Source organism: Cloeon dipterum, chromosome 4 (genome assembly GCF_949628265.1).
Source record: "Cloeon dipterum chromosome 4, ieCloDipt1.1, whole genome shotgun sequence".
Taxonomy (NCBI): Eukaryota; Metazoa; Arthropoda; class Insecta; order Ephemeroptera; family Baetidae; genus Cloeon; species Cloeon dipterum.
The window spans coordinates 23,454,939-23,474,748 of record NC_088789.1 but is presented as its reverse complement, the minus strand read 5'-3'; the positions used below and the strand labels follow the sequence as shown (position 1 = coordinate 23,474,748).

Genomic DNA, 19,810 nt, shown 5'->3' with positions numbered 1-19,810 from the left:
GCAGCCGATTATATTCTCTGATCGTCAGAGCTTTTCGCTCACGGAAGTGATTTCCTCTTCAGATTAGCGCGAGTTCTGATTGCAATCACGAACTGGAAGCAATTTATTTAGCGTGCATAATTGCTAGAAAATTAACAATTTAAATAAGGTGATTTCAAGAACGGTTGCCTTTTTATTTGTATGGTTTTTATCTTGAATTATCTGATGTTTTCAGGGTTCTGCATAAAGGGCCTGTGTACAAGCTTTTCCAGAAATTTCCAAGTAAAACTGACAATTTTTAAAACAGATTTTCCTCAGTTGGAAAATCTTAAATATAACATGTTTGCTATTCAGCTGTATTTTTTTAAAATTTGGTATTTCTTGCTGACATAAAAGACACTAAAAACCTATTCAAAAGGTTATATTTTGATAATTTACTTAATTTGAGTCGTCACTTTTTTGTTCCCACATTAATTGGACCAGTTTCTGCCGAAATCAACATTAAAAATGAGTTTATATTTTGCGGATTTTTTATTTCTCTTTAAAACACGGAGTTGACATGTATGAAAATGGTTAATTTATGCATAATAAAATAAAATATATCCAAATTCATTTTCTAGAAGTTTGGTTGTGATTTGAAATTATATATATGGATAAATTTTACTCCCATGAACATTTCTTGTATTATTTAGGAATGCGTGGAAAATGATTAGGAAAGAGCCGGTGGCTAGGAATATTTCTACCTAATTTCAGACACAATTTTATTCATCCACACATTTTATATTTTTTGTCTTCTATTTTTTTATAGCGAATAATATCGTTTTTAATCAAAATCTTAGAAACATAAATAAATGGAATTGACCAAAGGGCTTAAAATGACAGTTTTTTTGCAAAAAATATATAAAACACCTCAATTATGCAATACTTCATTATTCTGCGTGTTAATAAATGACTAAGTTTGAATAAAGTTTTTGTTAGTAATTAAACCTAGCATCTTCGTATTTATTTAGCTACAAATCCAAGATTTCCGCGAGAATATGCCGTGTCTGTCGGTGTCAAAAAATATTCGTCGTCGGTCGCCGCTCTCGAAATTTCCTCGTTTACTTCAGGCCCATCGCGATTACTGCTTCGCCGCCTTTCGCAAAAGTCAGCAATGCTTCCCTGTAAACGGTAAAAACAAAATAGCATGCGTCACTTTTAGAAGTGTCCTTTCACTTTTCAAGTTGAAGTGCAGATGACACCATCTGACGCAAATACATTTCAAAATTCGAGTGTGAATAATGAGTGCACGCGCCTTAAATAATGGCAAGAGAAGGCAGATAACAATTTAATTAAATCCTTAAGCGCGTGCGAGCTTATCATTTAACAGAAATAGGTATACTTAGCGGGAACTAAAGTTCGTCACTGACAAATGAGCATTTTTTTCCTCATTGACACTACTTGCCGGCCAAAGGCTAAAACCACAGCCCCGGAGTACAGGGAAAAATTAAATTTTTATCAAAAATGGCCATTTTTAAATTTAATTTGACCTCTCTAGTGATAGATGAACCTTAAAATAGTTTAAATTTAGAAAAATAAATATCCATACAGTAAATAATAAAATTTTTCATCACATTATTAGCCGTTATAGTATTGAAATATAAGTCTAAAAATTAACTGTCTAAATGCTATAAAATTTTCTTGCCAATAAAATTTACATTTTAAAGCATTATTTCAATATTCATAAAAATACCTGTCCCAGCGGGTCATGAGCCGAATCGAAATCGGACCCAATGACATCCGTCTGTGTTTTCGAATCACTCGTATCTCTTTTCGCTCGAGCCCAGCTGCTCCTTTCCGCCCTGAGTTTGGCCGCACTCGCCGTCTGCAGCTCGAGCAGGTCCTTCAGCGTCCTGACCTCTCTCTTCATCTCAGCAATTTTTGTCTCCTGCGTCTGAGTGAGGCTGCGCTGGAACAGAGCGTCGGCCCTGAGACGCGCCACTTCAGCCGTCAGAGCCACGTTCTCGTGCACTGCCCGCTGCGTGGTGGCCGCCATCCGGGTGGCCGTGGCCGCCTGGAACTTGGCACTCAGGCTCAACAGTTGCTCCTCCATCTCTTTCTTCAGCCTAAAAATTGCATTGCAGTCCAATCAAAGTCAAATGTATAGGATTTACGCGAGTGGAACAATATTTTCAGTTATTTTTTAAGTCAAATTAATATTGAACATAATTTCATCATAATGACTAAACATGTGAGAAATGGGCGGAGATGTAAGTATGCTAATTTAATATTTTGGAGGAATTTTTGTCCTGGAACACTCTTAAATTAATATCTCATAAATAAATGAAATTTTTCAATATACTTATATTTGCAAATTTGTAATTTAGAAAAAAATTTATATTGTAATATGTTACATACAAAATATAAAATTGATTAGAAAAGAAAAATTTTTACCGTAAATATCATTAAAATTTTTAAAGCATTTTTATAAAAATGATAAATTATTTCCTTTGCAGATGTTTGAAATTTATGAATCATCGAACCTATTTTTACTCAAAATAAAATTTCTCTCCACTTCTTGAAGGGAATTTTCGTGTTCCACATCCTTTTGCTTCATTTCCTCTTCTTGCCTGGCAAATTTCGCGTTTAAATCATTTTTCTGAAGCCGAAACTCTTCCAACGAGTTCAGTTTCCCATTCAACAACTATTTAAAGAAAATATCAGTCTGAAACCGTTAAATTTAACCATTATATCCTCAAACTTTTATTTCCGCTGAGAGCTGCTCTTCATTGACTTTTGCCGTGTGTTGCAAGTCAGCAATCCTCTTTTCGTAAGCATCTCCCTCCGACTTGCGGGCCTAAATGATGTCCCCAATATTGAGCTAAATTTAATTCCGAAGTAATTTTATCAAAAGTACATGTGCCAGTCCCGTGAGTCGCTCCTGGAGCTCGACGATTTCTGAGCATTTCTCGTCCAACTGGCGGCGCAAGAAGGCGATGACGCTGGCGCTCTTTTCGTCAAGCCGTCGGAAATCACCTTGCAGTTCGGTGTTGTGCGTTTCAAGTTGTTTGCAACGTTCTGAGAGCCTGCCGGTAGTGGTGTCAAGTGTTTAAAGCGTTCAAATCTTTTCGCAGTTTAAAAGGTTTGAGTTCGGAATTAGCACTCACTTGGCTACTTGACTCTGAAGGTCATTGATGATTATTTGGAAATATTCCTTGTCAACCTCACTTATTTCTTCCTTCAAATCAATCGACTCCTTCTTCTTCCCTTTTTTAGCCTTTTTTGAACCTTTCTTTACCATTTTATTTTGTATTATAAAAGAGCTTCTTGTTTCAGTAATTTATATAAAATGCTTAAATTGTTTTGTGTTGCTAAGCAACCAATGTGACTTGACATCGTGACATGATTTCAATTTTTCTTTTAATAACTATAACCAAAAATTATTTTAATGGATATAAGTTAGAATTGAATGATTTTTTTTAGGAAAAAACCTTTATTTTTGAAAGATTTCCAGTTATTTCAGTTATAAAGATACAGCTAATTTATTTCCAACAAATGTTTGCACAGCAATGACGAAATAGACATTAGTTCGTCCTAGCCCTCTTGCCTCCATGATATCCTCCTCGTCCTGCAAGTGCCAATCTTGGATTAGGCCATCAATTTATTTTAAATGTGACTTACCCTTGCGTTTGCCCTTCCTGAAGCTTCCTCTGCCTTTCTGGTTAAACATCCTCTTTGAATTCAAGAACTTGGATGCTAGTTCCAGAATGGGCTTCTCCTCCTCTTCGGACAGGGCGGTCACTGTCAACTCGACGTCGTTGACTTTCACTTTGGAACCCTCGCCAAGAGCTTCAATGAGCTGGGGGAAAAATTAGAAATTTTGTCAGTTTTTTTATGATTAATTCCTATTAAAATAAAATATAGTTTATATTTGATTGATTTTCTTAGGATTAAATTTTATTTGCTGGTTGCATAGTTTTTTGTCTTGCCAAAATTTAAGATTTTATCCAAATTACTGATGTATGGACAGTAAAAATCACTAAAAACAATCAGAAACGCACAAATATTGCAATGTCTTTTCATTAAAACAGCAGACAAATAATTTAAGTACTAGCGTAATTAACCAACCTTAAGTAAAGGGTATTTGTAATTAGGGAAATTAGAGATAAGTTTCACTCCTACAATATGAAAGGGAGAATGTCGTTTGTGCGAAAGTCTAATCTCAAACTTGCCACTTTGTAGCAACAGTTTGACGGACTTTTTTGCCAACGGTAAAATTATCTGAACTCAATATTGTGGCAACACTTGGTTCTGACCACAGTCACCTGATCATCTGCTTGAATTTGATCCCCATGATGTAAAACAGTGAATTTGGATAATTTTGCCAATGGTAAATCCGAGATCAGACTTTTATCTGGGGCACAAGCGGTGTGTAATAGCAGCAAAACAATTTGACTAGCTGAATTAAATCTACGGAAATTTAACAGCGTACTTAAACCGGTTTATCCGGCTTTTTGAATTATTTTAGGAAAAATAATGTTTTTAAAGAATTTCTTTAAGTTGCGATTTAAATAAAAATATTGTAGTTCTTATGAAGTTTACCAGTCAAGTTGCTAAAAACAAATGATTCCAACAAAAACCCTGGTATTAACCAGTGTCAGATCTTTTTCTGGAAAGTTCTTGGCTTTTATCTCTGTAGTAGAAATTAATCCTAGACGTCAAAGTAAATATTTATGACTTGAGGTTGAAACCAGCAAAAACATTAGTGAGAAAAAACCTAATCTGAAGAATATCTGTAATTTGAATTACTTTTGAAGCAGAGCCTTCTCCAACTAGTCTGATGGTAGCTTCGGTGTCACCCTTGCTGAAGTTGATAAAGGCAACCTTCACGTCTTCACTCGCATTCGTGATTGCTGACTTCAGGTCTTCCCTTGTGACATCGCCTGGAATTTCCTTGACACTAAGCACGCTGTTCTTTGGCAGCTCCACATCGCCACTCTCCTGAAAATTCCCAACCCGTTAGACCGAGAATATTAGGAGCTATTTATTGCGACTACTCTTACGTTGATGTCTTTGCCATCGTTGTCTCGCCTGGGCTTGTTGGTGCTAGACATTTTCTCCTGCCTCTCCTTGCTTTTCTCTTCCAAAAACGCTGTTCTGGAAGGAGAAATATAATTTATAAATATTGTTGAGAAGGATTAGATGTGTTTTTTTACTTACTGCCATTGTCTGATCAGTTCCGTCTCTTTGAATTTCACACTTTCCAATTCCATGAACTTTTTAGCCAGCTCTTCGGTTTTGAAAACTACGAAGAGTGATCCCTTGAATTTCATTTTCTTGACTTTGCTTGTTTTGTCCTTATACTGTCGCATCTGGAATGGAAAATAAACACGATAAATAATTTACTCATGTAAAATCCCTCGAAAACTCGTGGCTAGTAAAATGCATATTTAATTAAAATTTAATACCTTTAAGACCGAGTGTCTGAGATATTAAACATTTCATAATAAATCAAAGAAAAAAATTATTGTAATTATTTCACCCTTCAAATATACTTTCAGTTTAAATTTGATCTAGCAAATGTATGCTCAATAAAAAAAATTCTGCACACACCAAAACTGTTTCGCACTCTCCAAACTGGGCAAAGTACTCGAGCAAATCATCGAGCTTCTCATCCTCAGGGAATCCTTTGCAGTAGACTGTGCGGGTCTTGGTCTGCAGCTGGGCCTCCTCGTTCACATCGGGAGCCGGCTTGACCCGGCGGATCTTCTGCTTGTCCTCGGAGACCTCCAGGACGCTATCTTTGGACTGGGACAGGGCCAACACGACCGTAGCCGGGTCCTGCGTGAGGGCTTTGAGGCGTGCGCACTTGAGCATCACCTCCAGCGGAATCCAGCCGTCATCCAGTTGAGCCTGCTGCTGCAGAAATTTGTCCCTCGGGTAGTTGTAGTCGCCGAAATAGTACTGCAATAAATCAATAATCATTCCACGCCGTGTTTTCAGGAATTGCGTTAAGAAACTCACGTTAATCTGGCGATCCACCTTGGCCAGGTTTTCTGGAGAGGTGTCTTCTTCGGGTTTGTTCTCGCTTCCATTCTCGCTCTCAACGACGGCCTCTGTTTCAGTCATCGTACTAATTTTGTCGTTTATTCAGTATGAAATCGAAGGATTTGCACGGCTGTCCGTAACGGGAGTAAATCGAGTAAATACACCACGTGTGTTTCCTTCCAGCGTCGCTAGTCAGCAGTCGGCAGCCAAACATAAATTACTTCGAGTCGTGGGGGAGGAAGCAAAACACAAACCGGTTGAACACCGGTATATATGTGCTTCACGAAAATGTACCGGTACGAATTGAATGCCATCATCAAAACTGAGAATTTCCCTACCTAAGAACCAGGGAAGCACGCACAATTAACATTATAATATTAACCATCAATCACAATCACACACATTTAAACTAGAAAGGATTTTTTATGCTTTTTTTAGTTACAGTTGAGGAAATAACGTCTTTTCAGGTGTACAAATATCAAAGGGGATCTCATGGCAAAACCGATAAACGTGCTTTGAAATGTGGTGCACAGCCATCGAATGTAGCAAAAGGAGCTTCTGCGGGGGGAGAGTTCACTTGAGTAGGTGTGGTCGTGATTATTATGGAGAGGAATGTGACCAAGCGCCATTTTTCGTGTTCAAATTATTCACGCACTCCTCCCATTTAACATTATAATTATATCTCTGCTGCGGTCTCTGCCTCATTTACAAGATGGAGTATGTTTAATTCCTTCCAAAGTTATTTAAGGGGAATTTAGAAAAAAACCTCTTAGAATCCATCCTGCTTGCGCTATACATACACACTACAGCTACAGCGTCATAGCCGCCAAACTGAACTGAAGCACGAGGTTGATTTGACGCTCGCTCTCGTCTTTTTTCACATCTTGGTGTTTTATTCAGCGTTTCTCGGCTATAAACTAGAAAAGTAAGTTCATTTAAACTAGGGAAACTCTCCAATATAATTTTTTTTATCTATAAGATCGATCTAAAATATCGACTTTTAAGTCAAGATTCTCGTTATTCAAATAGGCAATGGGAATTTAGACCTTAAGAAGAATTATGAAACTTCCCACTTAAATATCTATTTTTATAATTATAAAATTTGCGTGGCCATGTCTCAAAAGGAGTGTTTAGTTGAGCATGCGATCTAAAAAAATACCATGCGCTCACACCAATTTTTTGCACGTGTGCTCGCATGGCTTTTATGTTGAATAAATTTACAATTGTTTCTCTTTTAATTTTTATAGATGGTCGACGTTGTGATGGACCTTTCGAGGTATAAAATGACAGTGAAGCGGTTGACTACCGCCCTGTTGCAATCCGGTGGCGAGCAGCAACTGCAGCCCGCGCCAGTAGTGCCGCCGATCACCAATGACAGGGACTCCACGCGACGACGCCACCTGAAGGTCAAGATTGGCCATTTTGCCACCAACAACGGACCAGTTGTCGAACATCTGCCAGTCGATGAGGCAGTCAACTTATTGTTGACTAAAGACGTACGGAGCATCGAGCTGCACGTCGGATGGCGCATCAGTGCGAGGAGCATCTGGGTCTTTTCCAAGCAGATCTATGACAAGGCCGTCACTCTCAGCGAAGAGCTCACCTCCGTCGAAGTGATCCTGCAATACCGAGGCGCGTATCACGGCGTCTTCGTGGCCCTCAGCGACCTATTGAAAAATATTAGTGCGTTTTGCCCCAAGTTGACGAACTTGTCCTTGAAAATAGAGGCAAACAAAGAAGATACAATGTATGCTCTATTTCGGCAGCAACCAATAGAATTACCGCACTCGCGAGTTTATCTTAACTGCCGAAACCAAACAATGATAAGCTTCCTGGACCCCATTCTGGCCAAATTTCTATACCTCTATCCAGCGTGGCAAGATAGGAGTGAAACCTATGATCTGGACAATCCTTTGGCTTGTTACATTGAGATGGGTAAAGCGCGTGAGTTGTGGGGTCTCTATGATGGGGATCCTCTCGAAAGTGACGACGATGAAGAGATTTATGAGGATGAGGATGATATTTCATTGGAAGATATAACATTTAATTTAATGGCCGAAGTAGATAATTATGATATTCTAGATATTACATTCGACGACGACTAATATGTATATATTTCGCTTTGTTTTTTCCTTATATATGTTAATACTGTAAATATGACCTTGTAAAAATATAGTACTTAAGTTCAAAAAGTTAATGAATAAGTAGTATTTCCTTTATGTACACCCATATTCTGCTCTGCACGCAGCCATTTCTATTCAAATTCAAAATGTGTGCGAGTAAAAGTATTATTTTTCTTCAACTCAGCGTGTGCATTCATGCAACTACTAGTATATTTACACCCAAATTAGAGGTGCAATAATTATAGAAACTCTTGTTGATTGTTCTATAAATTTCCCGTTTTGCGCTAAGCCCGTTGATATTGCCAAGTAAATTCTACAAGATATGGCATACTTTCAAATCCACTTTCAAAATGAAAATATTTGACAAAAAACGTTATCCTTTCTTTTAAAAATAGATATCCAAAATAGAGCGATAGAGAACTCTTTTAGAAACGTGTGGCACATTGAAAATAATTTTTCAGGACCGAGGAGGTATTGATATGTAAAATTATAAAGATAATCTGTAGGATATATATACAGTCAATAAACAGTCAAAAATATGACTTGGAGAAGTAAATTATTTTTTGTCTGGTAATGTGGTGATTTGACAAAATTTAAATAGGTCTTATTCGCTAATTGCAGCGAGCAAAACTGTCGTTTCCCTCTGCTGTTCATCCTACAATATTAATACCCATCATTTGGGTACGATAGAATTTGTGGCCGAAGACAAAGCTACCGAGTACTCATTTTGCTCAACCGGTATCAATAAGATTGCTCATATTATCCTGCATTGTTTTTATGAGCGTGACGAAAGATTTTACTATTTCAACCGGGTTTAACGGCAGGAGACCGAGCACTAGCGCGCTCTTGCGAGCGCTCGGGATACTATTTGAAGATAGGGCTAGTCAACTATACATCGAAACCGCGAAAATATAATGAGAGATCTTGCAGTAAGTGGGTGACTTAATATAATTGAAAATCATAAATATATAGATAGGATTTGACATTTTTTATGCCAATATTCCAATTTTACCTTCGCGTGAGAATTTTTGTAATGATGCACCAGCCAGGCCAATTAGGAATGATTTTAATATGGAGAAAATTCCATTGATTTAGAGACAGGACAGGTGGAATTTTATTCAATTTTCTTGTACGATAAGAATGTGGAAATTAAAAAAAAATGAGAAACGGTTGTAATTAGGGCTGATTACTTAATTTTTGCTCCCAATAAAAGTAAAATATGAAAAATTTGCGCTTTCCAAACAATTGAATTTTTGCTGTTATTTTTTAATTCACGTATTTCAAATTTTGCGTTTATAAAATCCTTCTGGGGATTGTTAAATTGTTTTCAAGGATGCCAGTTGATTTATAAATTTATAATATAAATTCTGCGTCTGCGGTGACAACTTTAAACTGTGAACCTACAATAATATAAAACCAAAGGTCTGTGCTGGATTAATTAATCCTTGCGTACCCTTATAAAAATACTTCAAGATATCGCCAAGAGTTCGCAAGAAATTGATGGATTCACTGACTAAAATTTATTTGGTTGAAAAACGAAAAAACCAATCAGCAAACTAGCCCTCGCAGTTACATATTTTCCCGTAAAACCATTCAAGAAGCATAAAAAGAAATTGTAGCTTTAAAAGTAAATAATTCGCGACCTGAAGGCATCCATCCATTTACCCCGTCGATAATGGTCATCAAGGCGAATGTGAATTATGATCGCCTGGCTCTTCCTGCTGCCGGGAGTATATAAAAGCAAATTGCCAATACAGATCATGTTTGTATATAAAAAGATGCTTGGCTGCTCTTCCCGGCGTATATATTTAATGCACGCTCTTCCCCGGCAATTTCACACAAACGGCCGGCCATTCATCATAAAACGGGCTTGATTATTATTGTATGAAGCGTAATATCTAGCCATGAATCAATTTTATGCACATCCTCCGCGCGCACGCCGCCCCAAAATGCTCCGATGCACACACACGCGCGCGCATATGCACCACTGCACGTCAAATGATATTTTGATCTGACACTTGACACCACAACACACGCACTTCCAGTTCAGATCAGATGTCTCAGTCAAAAGCAGAATAATAAATATTATTCGTGCATAAACGAAATTAAAATAATGGAGTGTCAGACAAGGAAACTCTAGATTTTACGAAATTTTACTATTATGAAATCGTGTAATTATATAGTATGGAACTAACAATAAGATAGGAAATAGCTCCAGCGGAACACTTTTGATTTGATGGATTTTGCGAGCTTCAAAGGGTTAAAATCTTTATGGGGCTTATAACCAGGGCTGGGAATCTCCCAGGGAAATTCCCAAACTTACAGTGCAGTAGTTTTTTGCGTGGTTTGTACTGTACTTATACGTACAGAACTCGAAATTGACCTGTTTAACCATTAAAACCAGCCCGTTGGCTCGCATTGTTAAGGCACTCTCAGGAGTGTCAAAGCAATGGAAGGTATTTGAGCAGTTGGGAGATCTAATACTGGCTACCCAATGTCAGAGATGGCAAAAAGTGGTTAGTTTAGTGACTCGAAATGCTCAAATTGCTCAACGGGCTGGGAGGCGCACCGGCGCCGACTCGCTACTTGCTGCTTTGCACCTTTCCAGCATGCGTGATTTGGCTTCACGGGACGAATGTCTAGCGTTTCAATACAGTCCTCGGTGCGGAGGCAAGTGGCCCTTGAGTGGGCTGGGTCCCTGTGCGGCCTGGTGCGCCCATGTTATCCGTTCGCGGTGTTATTGGGACCCGGGTTTCAGCATTCGTGCTAGTACAGTGCGCGCCCTTCCCGGTCCTCGGACAGGGATAAAAAGAGCAAAAAATATATATCAATAATATTCTGAAAAACTGAGGTTCACAGCGTTTAGTATTTTTAATAATTTTTTCGTAACTAAAACATTGTCCAAAGAAAATTTTATATAAAAATATGACAAAAGAGCTAAAAAGGCAAAAATCAATAACTGCAAAGTGTGTTTTTTTTTTGCAAAAAAATTTATTTAACCGCAAAAAGCCACATTAATTTCATGCCCAGCCCTGGATTTAACATGGGAAATCGTTTAAAATCAAATTGTGAAGTTAGATTTTATTCAGTCGTGATGATATTTTATGGGTAGACTATTCTTGACAAGACAAATCGATCGACTTTCCAGAAAAGTCCCTAATTTTAAAACTGCCGGGATAATTAAGGCTCACTAAAGGTTCAGGATGATTTTTTTAAATTCCCGAGTTTACTACCATGTCAGAAAGCTCAATTTTGATCGAGAACAAAAGAAAAATGTATCTATATATGTATTTTTTTAATTTTCCTTTATTTTCATATTTCTAACGAGTATTTTTTTTTAAATAAAATTAAAAAAATAGTAAATAATTTTAGCTTTCAAAATATGTTTAGTTCTCATTCTCTACAACTAACCTTACAAAATTGGAACCGATCGAATTGTCTAATTGTAATTGAACAATGAAAGTTAACAATTTAAGGAATCCATGCTCAGGCCATTTAATTCACAACGACAAATTGTCGAAATCACTTCCTGGAAAATTACCTTTCTTTAGGATAATTTTAACGATACCAATTTAAGATGAAATAAATTTTGCCAAATCTATATTTTAGAACATAATTCTACGAGTTGCCTTACGCCGCCTTTTTAGATATTTATCTTAGAGCAACTTCCACTTGAAAAATGGACTCCCAATACCTTATTAAAACAGACATTGGACATTGTCTTTTTAAAGATATAATATATTGTCAAATTTCGTTCGGCAAATTTGAAATAAGGTCACAAAATAGACGCTCGATCTCAACTCCGAGCAGAAGGTTGAACCCCTGCACTAAAATAATAATTCCCGGTTCTGAATCGAGATCAATCTGTGAACCAATAATAATTTCCAGATATACACGAGCTAGAAATCTGGTCTAACGGCAGCAATACAGCCGCGCGGCGTGTAACAATATTTGCTCATCCGCAGATGGGTTCGGTGGGAAGCATAGAGAGCACAGCCCTGAGGAGTCCATTATTTATCTCATACACAATATACACACACACGCGATAATGATGATGCACGCGGGCATTCGCACGTGAAATATTCGTCGGCGGGCGCAAATCTTCATAGACGTGCACTCGAGCATCGAAATTCATAATCGCGGCTAACCACATGTGGTGCCCCATCCCGCCGAAGAAGTGTTAAATATTTGAACACCATAATAATAATAATGAGCCGCACACATGTATCCACATGACTAATCGCTATCTAAAGTTTGTCAAAACGACAATGGAAATTAAAGGGGTGCGCTCACTTGAGGGTTTATTTATACGTGATGATCATTCTCCACATTCGTTGCACGCATCCCTCCCTGCTCCCAGCTACCGCAGTGGGGGGTGAAAATGAAAACCGTGCTCTATGGTTGGACAACTCTATTTAAAAATAAATTGGAAAGCTCAGCTTTTTATGAGATGGATTTTCCAAGTGCACGAGAGTAAATAAATCAACAGAATAACTAAATTGCGTCTGGCATTATTTCATTTAAGCTTAGAGTGTATAAATGATTCTCATATAAATGGAATTCGCGGAATATTTAGTTCAAAAACGTTGTTGAGGTTGAACAGAATTGATTTTTGGGATTTACTGGAAATTTTAAATAATTATTTGTGGTATTCGTTGGGTTGGAAAGTTTTGTTTGTAGTTTTTTCATATTATCGATTTTCCCCTCCAGAAGTGGTTCTAATTGAATTGAAAAGAGTAATGTTGGTGATGATTTTTGTTGAAAATCAATTTTCTTTGGAACAAAAATTTATCTAACACATATGCAGTTTTGCGACATTTTTACTCTGAGTTATGAGTTAGAACTTCATATAAAAAATGGGTTCATCCAGTTTCTCGAGCCCTTCCTATAGAAACATAAAAAAATATATTTGTTGATTTTTGCATTTATTTGGCTGATAGGTTTTACAATATATGAAGTAAAACAACCCCAATGAACCGCTACCTCAGGATAATTTTTTAAACTAAAATAAATTAGACACAGCCAGAAAGTCTTTAAATTCAAAAGTCTGTAGAATTTTTTACTGGAATAAAAATATTGACCGACAAACTTAAAAAATATTAAAACTAATAGAAAATTTAAAATAAATAAAAATGGTTAAAAATTCGCAGAAAATAAATTTTCGGCGGGCGCATGTTCACACGGTACGGGGTGAATCTACCCTCGACTACGAGAATGCGCCGTGTTATTATTTATTGCCTCCCCTCTTGTAAGTAGCTTTATAGCGTTCAGTTAGAAGATAGACACATATAATACGAGTGTCGAATGTGTATATATGCGTGTTTGCATAAGGGGGATGCTTGATGCTTCGGGAGGGAGGGCGAGCTGGGGGTGCACTCGAGAGCAGAGCAGATGGTGGTCTCTGCTGCGCCCAGTACCAACCCTCACGCTTAATCCACCCCCAGGGTGCTCTAGCTGCTGGCTAATAATAATCTGTTAACACGACAACTGATTACTCCACTAATACAATTCGCGCGCGTGCACACCGCACCAGCAGCAGACGAGTAGTCTATCGGACGAAGGCAAATTTTGGCTCCTTGCTTGCATGGATGCATGGCTGATTGAATGGATGACATCATTTGACAATAATTGGCCCAGGAAAACAATTAGAGGGCGAATCAAAGCAACGAAAATCACAATCAGAAGATGATTTTAATTCAACACTTTGAAAACTGATAGAAAAAATTGTCAATATAGAGATCTTAAATTGTTTCCCATTTAATAAAGTGCAATTAAGGTAGTTAAATTTAGGAATAATTATAACAAAATTCACAGAAAATTATGAAATATTAATTTAGAGCACCTTTTTAAAATGTTCTAAATAGATCCTGATTTTTGTATCATCTCTCTCGAAAAAAATCCTTAACACTTAACATAAAATTAAACTATAATTTTACATTAAAATAAGCTAAAAGTGGCCTAAAAATTTGGATCAAAAAACAAACGAAAACTCTCAGCCCTGTACTGATTGGAGAGGTTTGCAGAATATCAATGGCTCATGGTGTTTTATTTTTTATTTTCTTCGGCTTTTGTGCGCGCATTCACTTTGCCATCACGTAGTGCGCAATTTTGCAGGCCCAGTAACTAGTTAAAGGAGGAAAAACATGGCCACTTTATTGACGGCTGCAAACTCGATTATAGCGAGGAGTTGCACTTTTCCTTTCCTTTTGATCTCGGGAATTTAAACTGGGAGAAATTGGAAGGAAAGCGATACACCCGTCGAAACGAGGCAGAAACGCCGGCACTCTCTGCCTCTCTGATACATTGCGCGTGGAGGGAATTTCAAATTTCATTTGCACGTCCGTGCGCAAGTGAGGAGGAGGTGACTATATGCCACACTTTTTTCTAATTTTAAAAATCACTAAGCGGTGGAAGAGAAATAATATTTTTTATTCTTCAAAAGAAACCTATTATTTTTAGCTTGAAAATATGAAAAATTTAGCTTTGAATTTCAACTGCCAGGTTACCCCTCTGTTGTAGCCCTTGTAAAATTTATTTTAGGAAAACTGAACTCCTCCAACTCACGACCTATAAATAATAAGTGAGCTTATTTTTTTACTCCTGAGCTGATTTCCAAATTTTAAAATCAACCAATATTTACAGTTGACCTTTTGGTGTTTGTTCGATCGGGCTTGACGAGAGAAATCCAAAGAGCACATTATTTTTTAAATTTCTCCACGGGGAGATGAGATACTGAGGACTCAAAATTTTCTTAAATTGGCTCCGAATAACCCGTGAAAATGAATATTTTAGTTAAATAAATATTATATCTGGAGTAAAATTGGTTGAGTTAGCAAAAAATTCCTTGGATGACCTATGAAAATTCGTCTTTCATGAAGAAGGAAAGAATGGCAATCGAAAGCCACAATTAATTTTCAGTCAGCAGTGTTCTAACAATTAAAACAATCAAGTAAAACATAAAATTTTAATCAATTTAAGAGGTTTTGAATTCAATTCCCAGCTCACTCAGCATTAGTTTGCACGAATGAGATCTTGCTTTTCCGCCCCTTTGGCTCGGTCGGCGAAAGCCCGTGCTCGCACCGCACCGCAGACACAGAGAGAGTAAGAGAATTTACGTGCGCTCGGCCTTATGCAGAGTTTATCTCACAAGCGAAATAAATGACTCGGGCAATAGGAGGCGAGTGGTAATAAATAAAGGGCGGCTGCCTGCCTGCCTTAGAAGTGGGAATCTCTTTATAACACAACGCCAAATCCTCTCTTACTCTATCTTCTCGTTACTTCCTGCGCGCGCTCCACTCCCTTTGCCTCGGCTGCCACATTATTCTTCTTATTGAGAGTGTAACGAGCAAAAATCCGTTTGTAATGAGACCATTATTATACTCCTTAAGAGAGGCCAGCGCATTTATCGGCTCCTCTTGGGAAATATCCAGTTGGGAAAGGGCTGATCCAAAAAAGCAGGCCAGCGGTCGGCCGGAAGAGTTCCGATTGGCAAACTCCGGAATTACATTCGATCGATTTTTTTCTAATAATAATGTTGTTCTGGAAAGAACCATTCAATGAAGAATTTTCATGACAAATATTATTTTTACTTAATGTTTTATATTAATTTCAACCCAAAATTAATATATTATTTATTTGGGATTAAAAAATTGTGGAAATTACGTTGAAAAAATTCTAAGATCGCGAAAAGTGACCTAGACTTTAATTTATAGTAAGTCGCCAGGATCAAAAGTAGATTAAATGGCGAAAATCTCAAATTATATATGATTCGTAGGGCGTATCTTTACATTTATCCTTCTTTTATAAAAAAGAGCTCCTTCAAACTTTTAATTTGAAATTTCTCCATCTCTTTAAGTAATAAAAATAATTTATTTACTGAATTTGATTTTTAATTTGCATTCCAAGGCCTGATGGCTCAAATATTATCTTCGAATGAATGAATTTGCCACCTATAAAATTATATTTTATTTAAACAATTATTTCCAACGTGTTTGATTTGCTGTCAAATTGCTTTCCAAGGAGAAAAGTCGATTGGCTAAATTCGCCAGTGGTACATAGTTAGTGCAAATTGCAAAGACGCTCGATAACAATAACCACAGAGAGCAGCGGCGGCGGCGGCGGTGGCGGCAATGTATGTATGTGCATGTAATTGGCGCTGGGCGAAATAAAATTTGCATGGCAAATGAACGGCACCTTGCAGCGCGCATGTAAGGGTGATTAAGGCAATTTGGACGGCAGGGGTTGTTGCTTTTATGGCGGCGGCAACGGCAACGGCAGCGGCGGCGGCGCAGCACCTCTTTTTCTCTCTTCTGCCTCTACACATCTCTGGCGCAGAATATAATAATATAACTCCCTTTTGCCGACGCTAAAGTGATGATGATGCTTTGTATGGACCAAAATCTAATGTGCCAGCCAGCCGGCAAGCGCTTCACTGCTGCAGCCATACCATAAATGCACGCGCGCGGCGCCCAGAGGAAAGAGAGAGCGAGCGAGAGAGAGCGAGAGAGAGAGAGAGATACTGCCGGCGTATGAATAATAAATAAAGTTATCGTTTAGTAGTTCATATTTTGGCTAAAGTAAAATTGAATTTGCATTCGTAAGTGTGGAGAGCCGTGGACTGGTGAAAGATCAAAAGCTTTTCCATATCCTGAGTGTGCAGGCAGGGGGATGGATGAGCCAGCAGCCAACCAGCCAGCCGGTCTGAAACATCCATGGCAACACGGTTATACCTAATGCAGTACCCAAGTCTCAAAAGGGGATAGACACACACATACATACTGCTGTGTGTGTGTAAAAATTTCATAATATAGGCAAAAACAGCCAGCCAACCAGCCAGCCGAGCCCTGCAGGACGCGCGCATTCTGTCGCAGAGACGCACGCAAATCGAATTACTGTTAATATTCACGCAGCGTTGCGACTTTTTTTGCAAAAATGAAACACTCCTCGATATTTCTCATGAAAGTGTCGAATAAATAAATCCTTCTGCAAATTGTTTGGAAAATCGTTAAGAAATTAATTCTTGGACAATTTTCGTTCAATGTGATTTTATTGTTCATCAAAACTGGTGGCGGTTGTTGAATATTACAAATTCAGACACTTTTGCTTAAATTATGGAATCAATCGAGTATTTTTTTGCCTTTGTGACGTTTCAATCATTAATTTAGCGCGCTGAAAAAAATCAAAAGACCAAGTGCATATTACGGCATTTGGTTAAGAACTAATTTCCAATCTGAGTTTAAAGTTCAAATTATACACGTTTAAAGAAGGAAATTTACCCGGTTTGGGTTGTGCTTTTCGAGGGAAATCCGCGGATTTCTACCCAGCAGAGATGGGTTAAATGTCTTTAGCTTTAATAAAAGTGGAAGCTCTGATTCTTTCTTAATTATTTGGCTTAAAATCTTAAACAGATCCTCCGGTTTTTCGTCAAAATAAAGAATACGAAACCCATGTTTCTAAATAATTCATAATTAAAATTTTCTCCTATCCACCAAGCAAAGAAAGATTAAAAAAATTGGCAAAATCAGTGCCGTAAAGTGATTTAAAACTTTAAAACAGTTGACTCTGTCCTGCTCTAAACCCTATATGAAGTATGAATCAATGCAAACAGCATATATTTTTAAAATTTTATCAATAATTTGATAGGTTTTTAATTAAGGTGTATAGTGTTAACACACTTCTAATGATCACAAAAATTGAAGGTAATTATTTTATTGTATTAATTTGGTCAAAAATCTTTTGAGAGCTAGTTGATATATTATTAAAAATAACCACCCCGAAAAACCTCGTTGGGAACATGCATTACTTTATTCTGGAGAATTGAGTAAAATTGATTACGCAGATATAAATAAAAACAAAAAATATAAAAAGTAAGAAGGCTTTTAAAATGGCTTATATATGTTTGTTTATTCTCACATTTAGTCAAAAATACATTACAGTATCACAGGTTGCACCCTCTCGATCCCCACAGCTTAATTTAACTTTACATTAAGGAGTTACCCCGAAAAGAGCTTACTGCGTTTGATTAGATAATGAAAAAGAGATCGAGGAATCGAAATTGGGCAAGCACTGTAAAAATTAGAATAAAACTGGCAACATTAGATTTTTATCGATTTTTGCGCACGGTTTATTTCGTCGCAGTAACGCTGAAATTGCGCATCGCTTAACAAACAACCAAATTTTCATTGTTTGAATTAATTGTTGCAATTTTCTTGCAACAAGGAAATTCGGATTAGTCTTCTCTAAAAGATGCAAAAATCAAATAAGGACCATAAAAACAATTTCAGATTTTTTATCGAGGCTAAACAGCTCTTGTCCATATTTAATTCAATTTATTTCGATCCCTCTTGAGCCTTTTAGAGTTAGAAATGCGCAACGGTGTGCGAATTATGAGCTAAATTATCATTCTGAAGAGATAAATAATTGATTTTCAATAAGGGTCGTGACAGTGCTTGTTTACGATGCAAACTTTGGAGCCAATTTTCTCGGAAATTGTATATTATCAAAACCAACAAAAAATATTTATTTATGGACGCAAAAAGCAATTTTCCTGGTTTTATTTACGAAGGCAACAAGATGAATCGGTCGTCACCACTGACAATGACAACGAGGGAGGCAGCAGAGAGCACACACACACACACACACACACGCTGGACACGTAGCAGTTGTGCCGTGTCAGATCGGCGGGACAAGCAGAGGAGGCGGGTGGGCGGCTCGTTATTCTCGGAGGCGAGCTGAGCAGGTCCACGAGCGAGCGGATCGACACACCTAATAAATGTGATTGCTCCTGATGGCAATAAAGCGGTGCCATTTTGTGCGGTCGGCTCCCGGAGATTCCTCAGGGGAGTGGATCTTTTTTTTCCTCAGAGTTAAAAGCAAGCCACGCACGTCAGGACGACGACTGGCAAATGTGTCGTGAGATCACAACTCCAAGTAAGCGTGTAAGCAAGATATGACAAGAAAACGAAAACAATGAAGATGCAATATACGAGATAAAAGCGGCAAAGAACGCGCGCTTTCTCCTCGGCTGCTCTATTTTTATTTTTATTCCAGTGTGTGTTATTGCAGCATCCTGCTCTCTCTCTCTCTCTCTTCAGTGCCGTGTTTCGCGGGCGGATAAAACGCCTATCTGTCGAGCGCGGGAGCGGAGCGCTGGCTTAGAACGGATTATCTGCGTCACTTTTTGTGCGGATATGTCAACCGACGAGCGGTAATTCAAAACGCCTTAATGGAAGTCGGAGGAAAATGCGCGCGACAAAGAGCAAAAATGCGATGTATACTTAATAAAGCGAACCACTTTTCCGATCGGCATAAGAGCTTTTTACGCTTGGCAAATAACCACTTACGCCGACGAATTTGACAGAGACTTTGATAATACGTATGCACGCTGGAGCAAAACGCGATCGACACGAAGTGGGAGACGCGCCCACACCGCTGGATTATCGCACTCACAGCTAAAAGTATGTTTGCCATTTTTTTTCTTGAATTTCTACGCACTGCAGGTATGTCGAAAATCTTTTTATAGAATATGTTAACTTGACTTAAATTTTTTTATGGGACTACTCTAATGGTTTATCGAAGATTTACCAAAAAATAATAATTAAAATATACACACTTTTTTATACAAAATTACATCGATTAATTAATTTCAAAATTATCATAACCTCAATGCTGAATGCAAAACC

General features: G+C 37.8%; 3 protein-coding genes across 4 annotated transcripts; 1 reads left to right on the top strand and 2 right to left on the bottom strand.

Moving 5' to 3' along the window:
- Window positions 1-981: 981 nt before the first annotated feature.
- Window positions 982-3,375, bottom strand: LOC135942462 (cilia- and flagella-associated protein 157). The gene is made up of 6 exons (XM_065488584.1): window positions 3,126-3,375; window positions 2,876-3,044; window positions 2,720-2,815; window positions 2,502-2,662; window positions 1,712-2,084; window positions 982-1,140 (listed from the first exon to the last, which is right to left on the bottom strand). Exons 1-6 carry the CDS (start codon window positions 3,257-3,259, stop codon window positions 982-984), a joined length of 1,092 nt encoding a protein of 363 aa, XP_065344656.1. The 5' UTR covers window positions 3,260-3,375.
- Window positions 3,376-3,472: 97 nt separating this feature from the next.
- LOC135943488 (la protein homolog) lies at window positions 3,473-6,219 on the bottom strand. Of its 2 annotated transcripts, none has more exons than XM_065490035.1 (7): window positions 5,983-6,219; window positions 5,572-5,922; window positions 5,179-5,330; window positions 5,016-5,115; window positions 4,768-4,959; window positions 3,640-3,817; window positions 3,473-3,586 (listed from the first exon to the last, which is right to left on the bottom strand). In XM_065490035.1, exons 1-7 carry the CDS (start codon window positions 6,085-6,087, stop codon window positions 3,543-3,545), a joined length of 1,122 nt encoding a protein of 373 aa, XP_065346107.1. In that variant the 5' UTR covers window positions 6,088-6,219; the 3' UTR covers window positions 3,473-3,542. The 2 variants fall into 2 exon arrangements, with proteins under 2 accessions (XP_065346107.1, XP_065346108.1); XM_065490036.1 differs by having other exon boundaries at window positions 5,022-5,115; window positions 5,983-6,216.
- Window positions 6,220-6,837: 618 nt separating this feature from the next.
- On the top strand, window positions 6,838-8,210 carry LOC135941675 (uncharacterized). The gene is made up of 2 exons (XM_065487302.1): window positions 6,838-6,931; window positions 7,254-8,210. Exon 2 carries the CDS (start codon window positions 7,254-7,256, stop codon window positions 8,109-8,111), a length of 858 nt encoding a protein of 285 aa, XP_065343374.1. The 5' UTR covers window positions 6,838-6,931; the 3' UTR covers window positions 8,112-8,210.
- The last annotated feature ends 11,600 nt before the right edge of the window (window positions 8,211-19,810 follow it).

Bases quoted from the DNA above. Each gene is read 5' to 3' on its own strand.
- LOC135942462 (XM_065488584.1), bottom strand. From the start codon at position 3,259: ATGGTAAAGAAAGGTTCAAAAAAGGCTAAAAAAGGGAAGAAGAAGGAG. The intron at 2,663-2,719 runs GTTTGAGGATAT...TTCTTTAAATAG, and splicing joins AGCTCTCAGCGGAAATAAAA to TTGTTGAATGGGAAACTGAA. The intron at 1,141-1,711 runs GTATTTTTATGA...TACCGTTTACAG, and splicing joins CTCATGACCCGCTGGGACAG to GGAAGCATTGCTGACTTTTG.
- LOC135943488 (XM_065490035.1), bottom strand. From the start codon at position 6,087: ATGACTGAAACAGAGGCCGTCGTTGAGAGCGAGAATGGAAGCGAGAAC. The intron at 5,923-5,982 runs GTGAGTTTCTTA...GATTTATTGCAG, and splicing joins AGGTGGATCGCCAGATTAAC to TACTATTTCGGCGACTACAA. The intron at 3,587-3,639 runs GTAAGTCACATT...TGGCACTTGCAG, and splicing joins CAGGAAGGGCAAACGCAAGG to GACGAGGAGGATATCATGGA.
- LOC135941675 (XM_065487302.1), top strand. From the start codon at position 7,254: ATGGTCGACGTTGTGATGGACCTTTCGAGGTATAAAATGACAGTGAAG.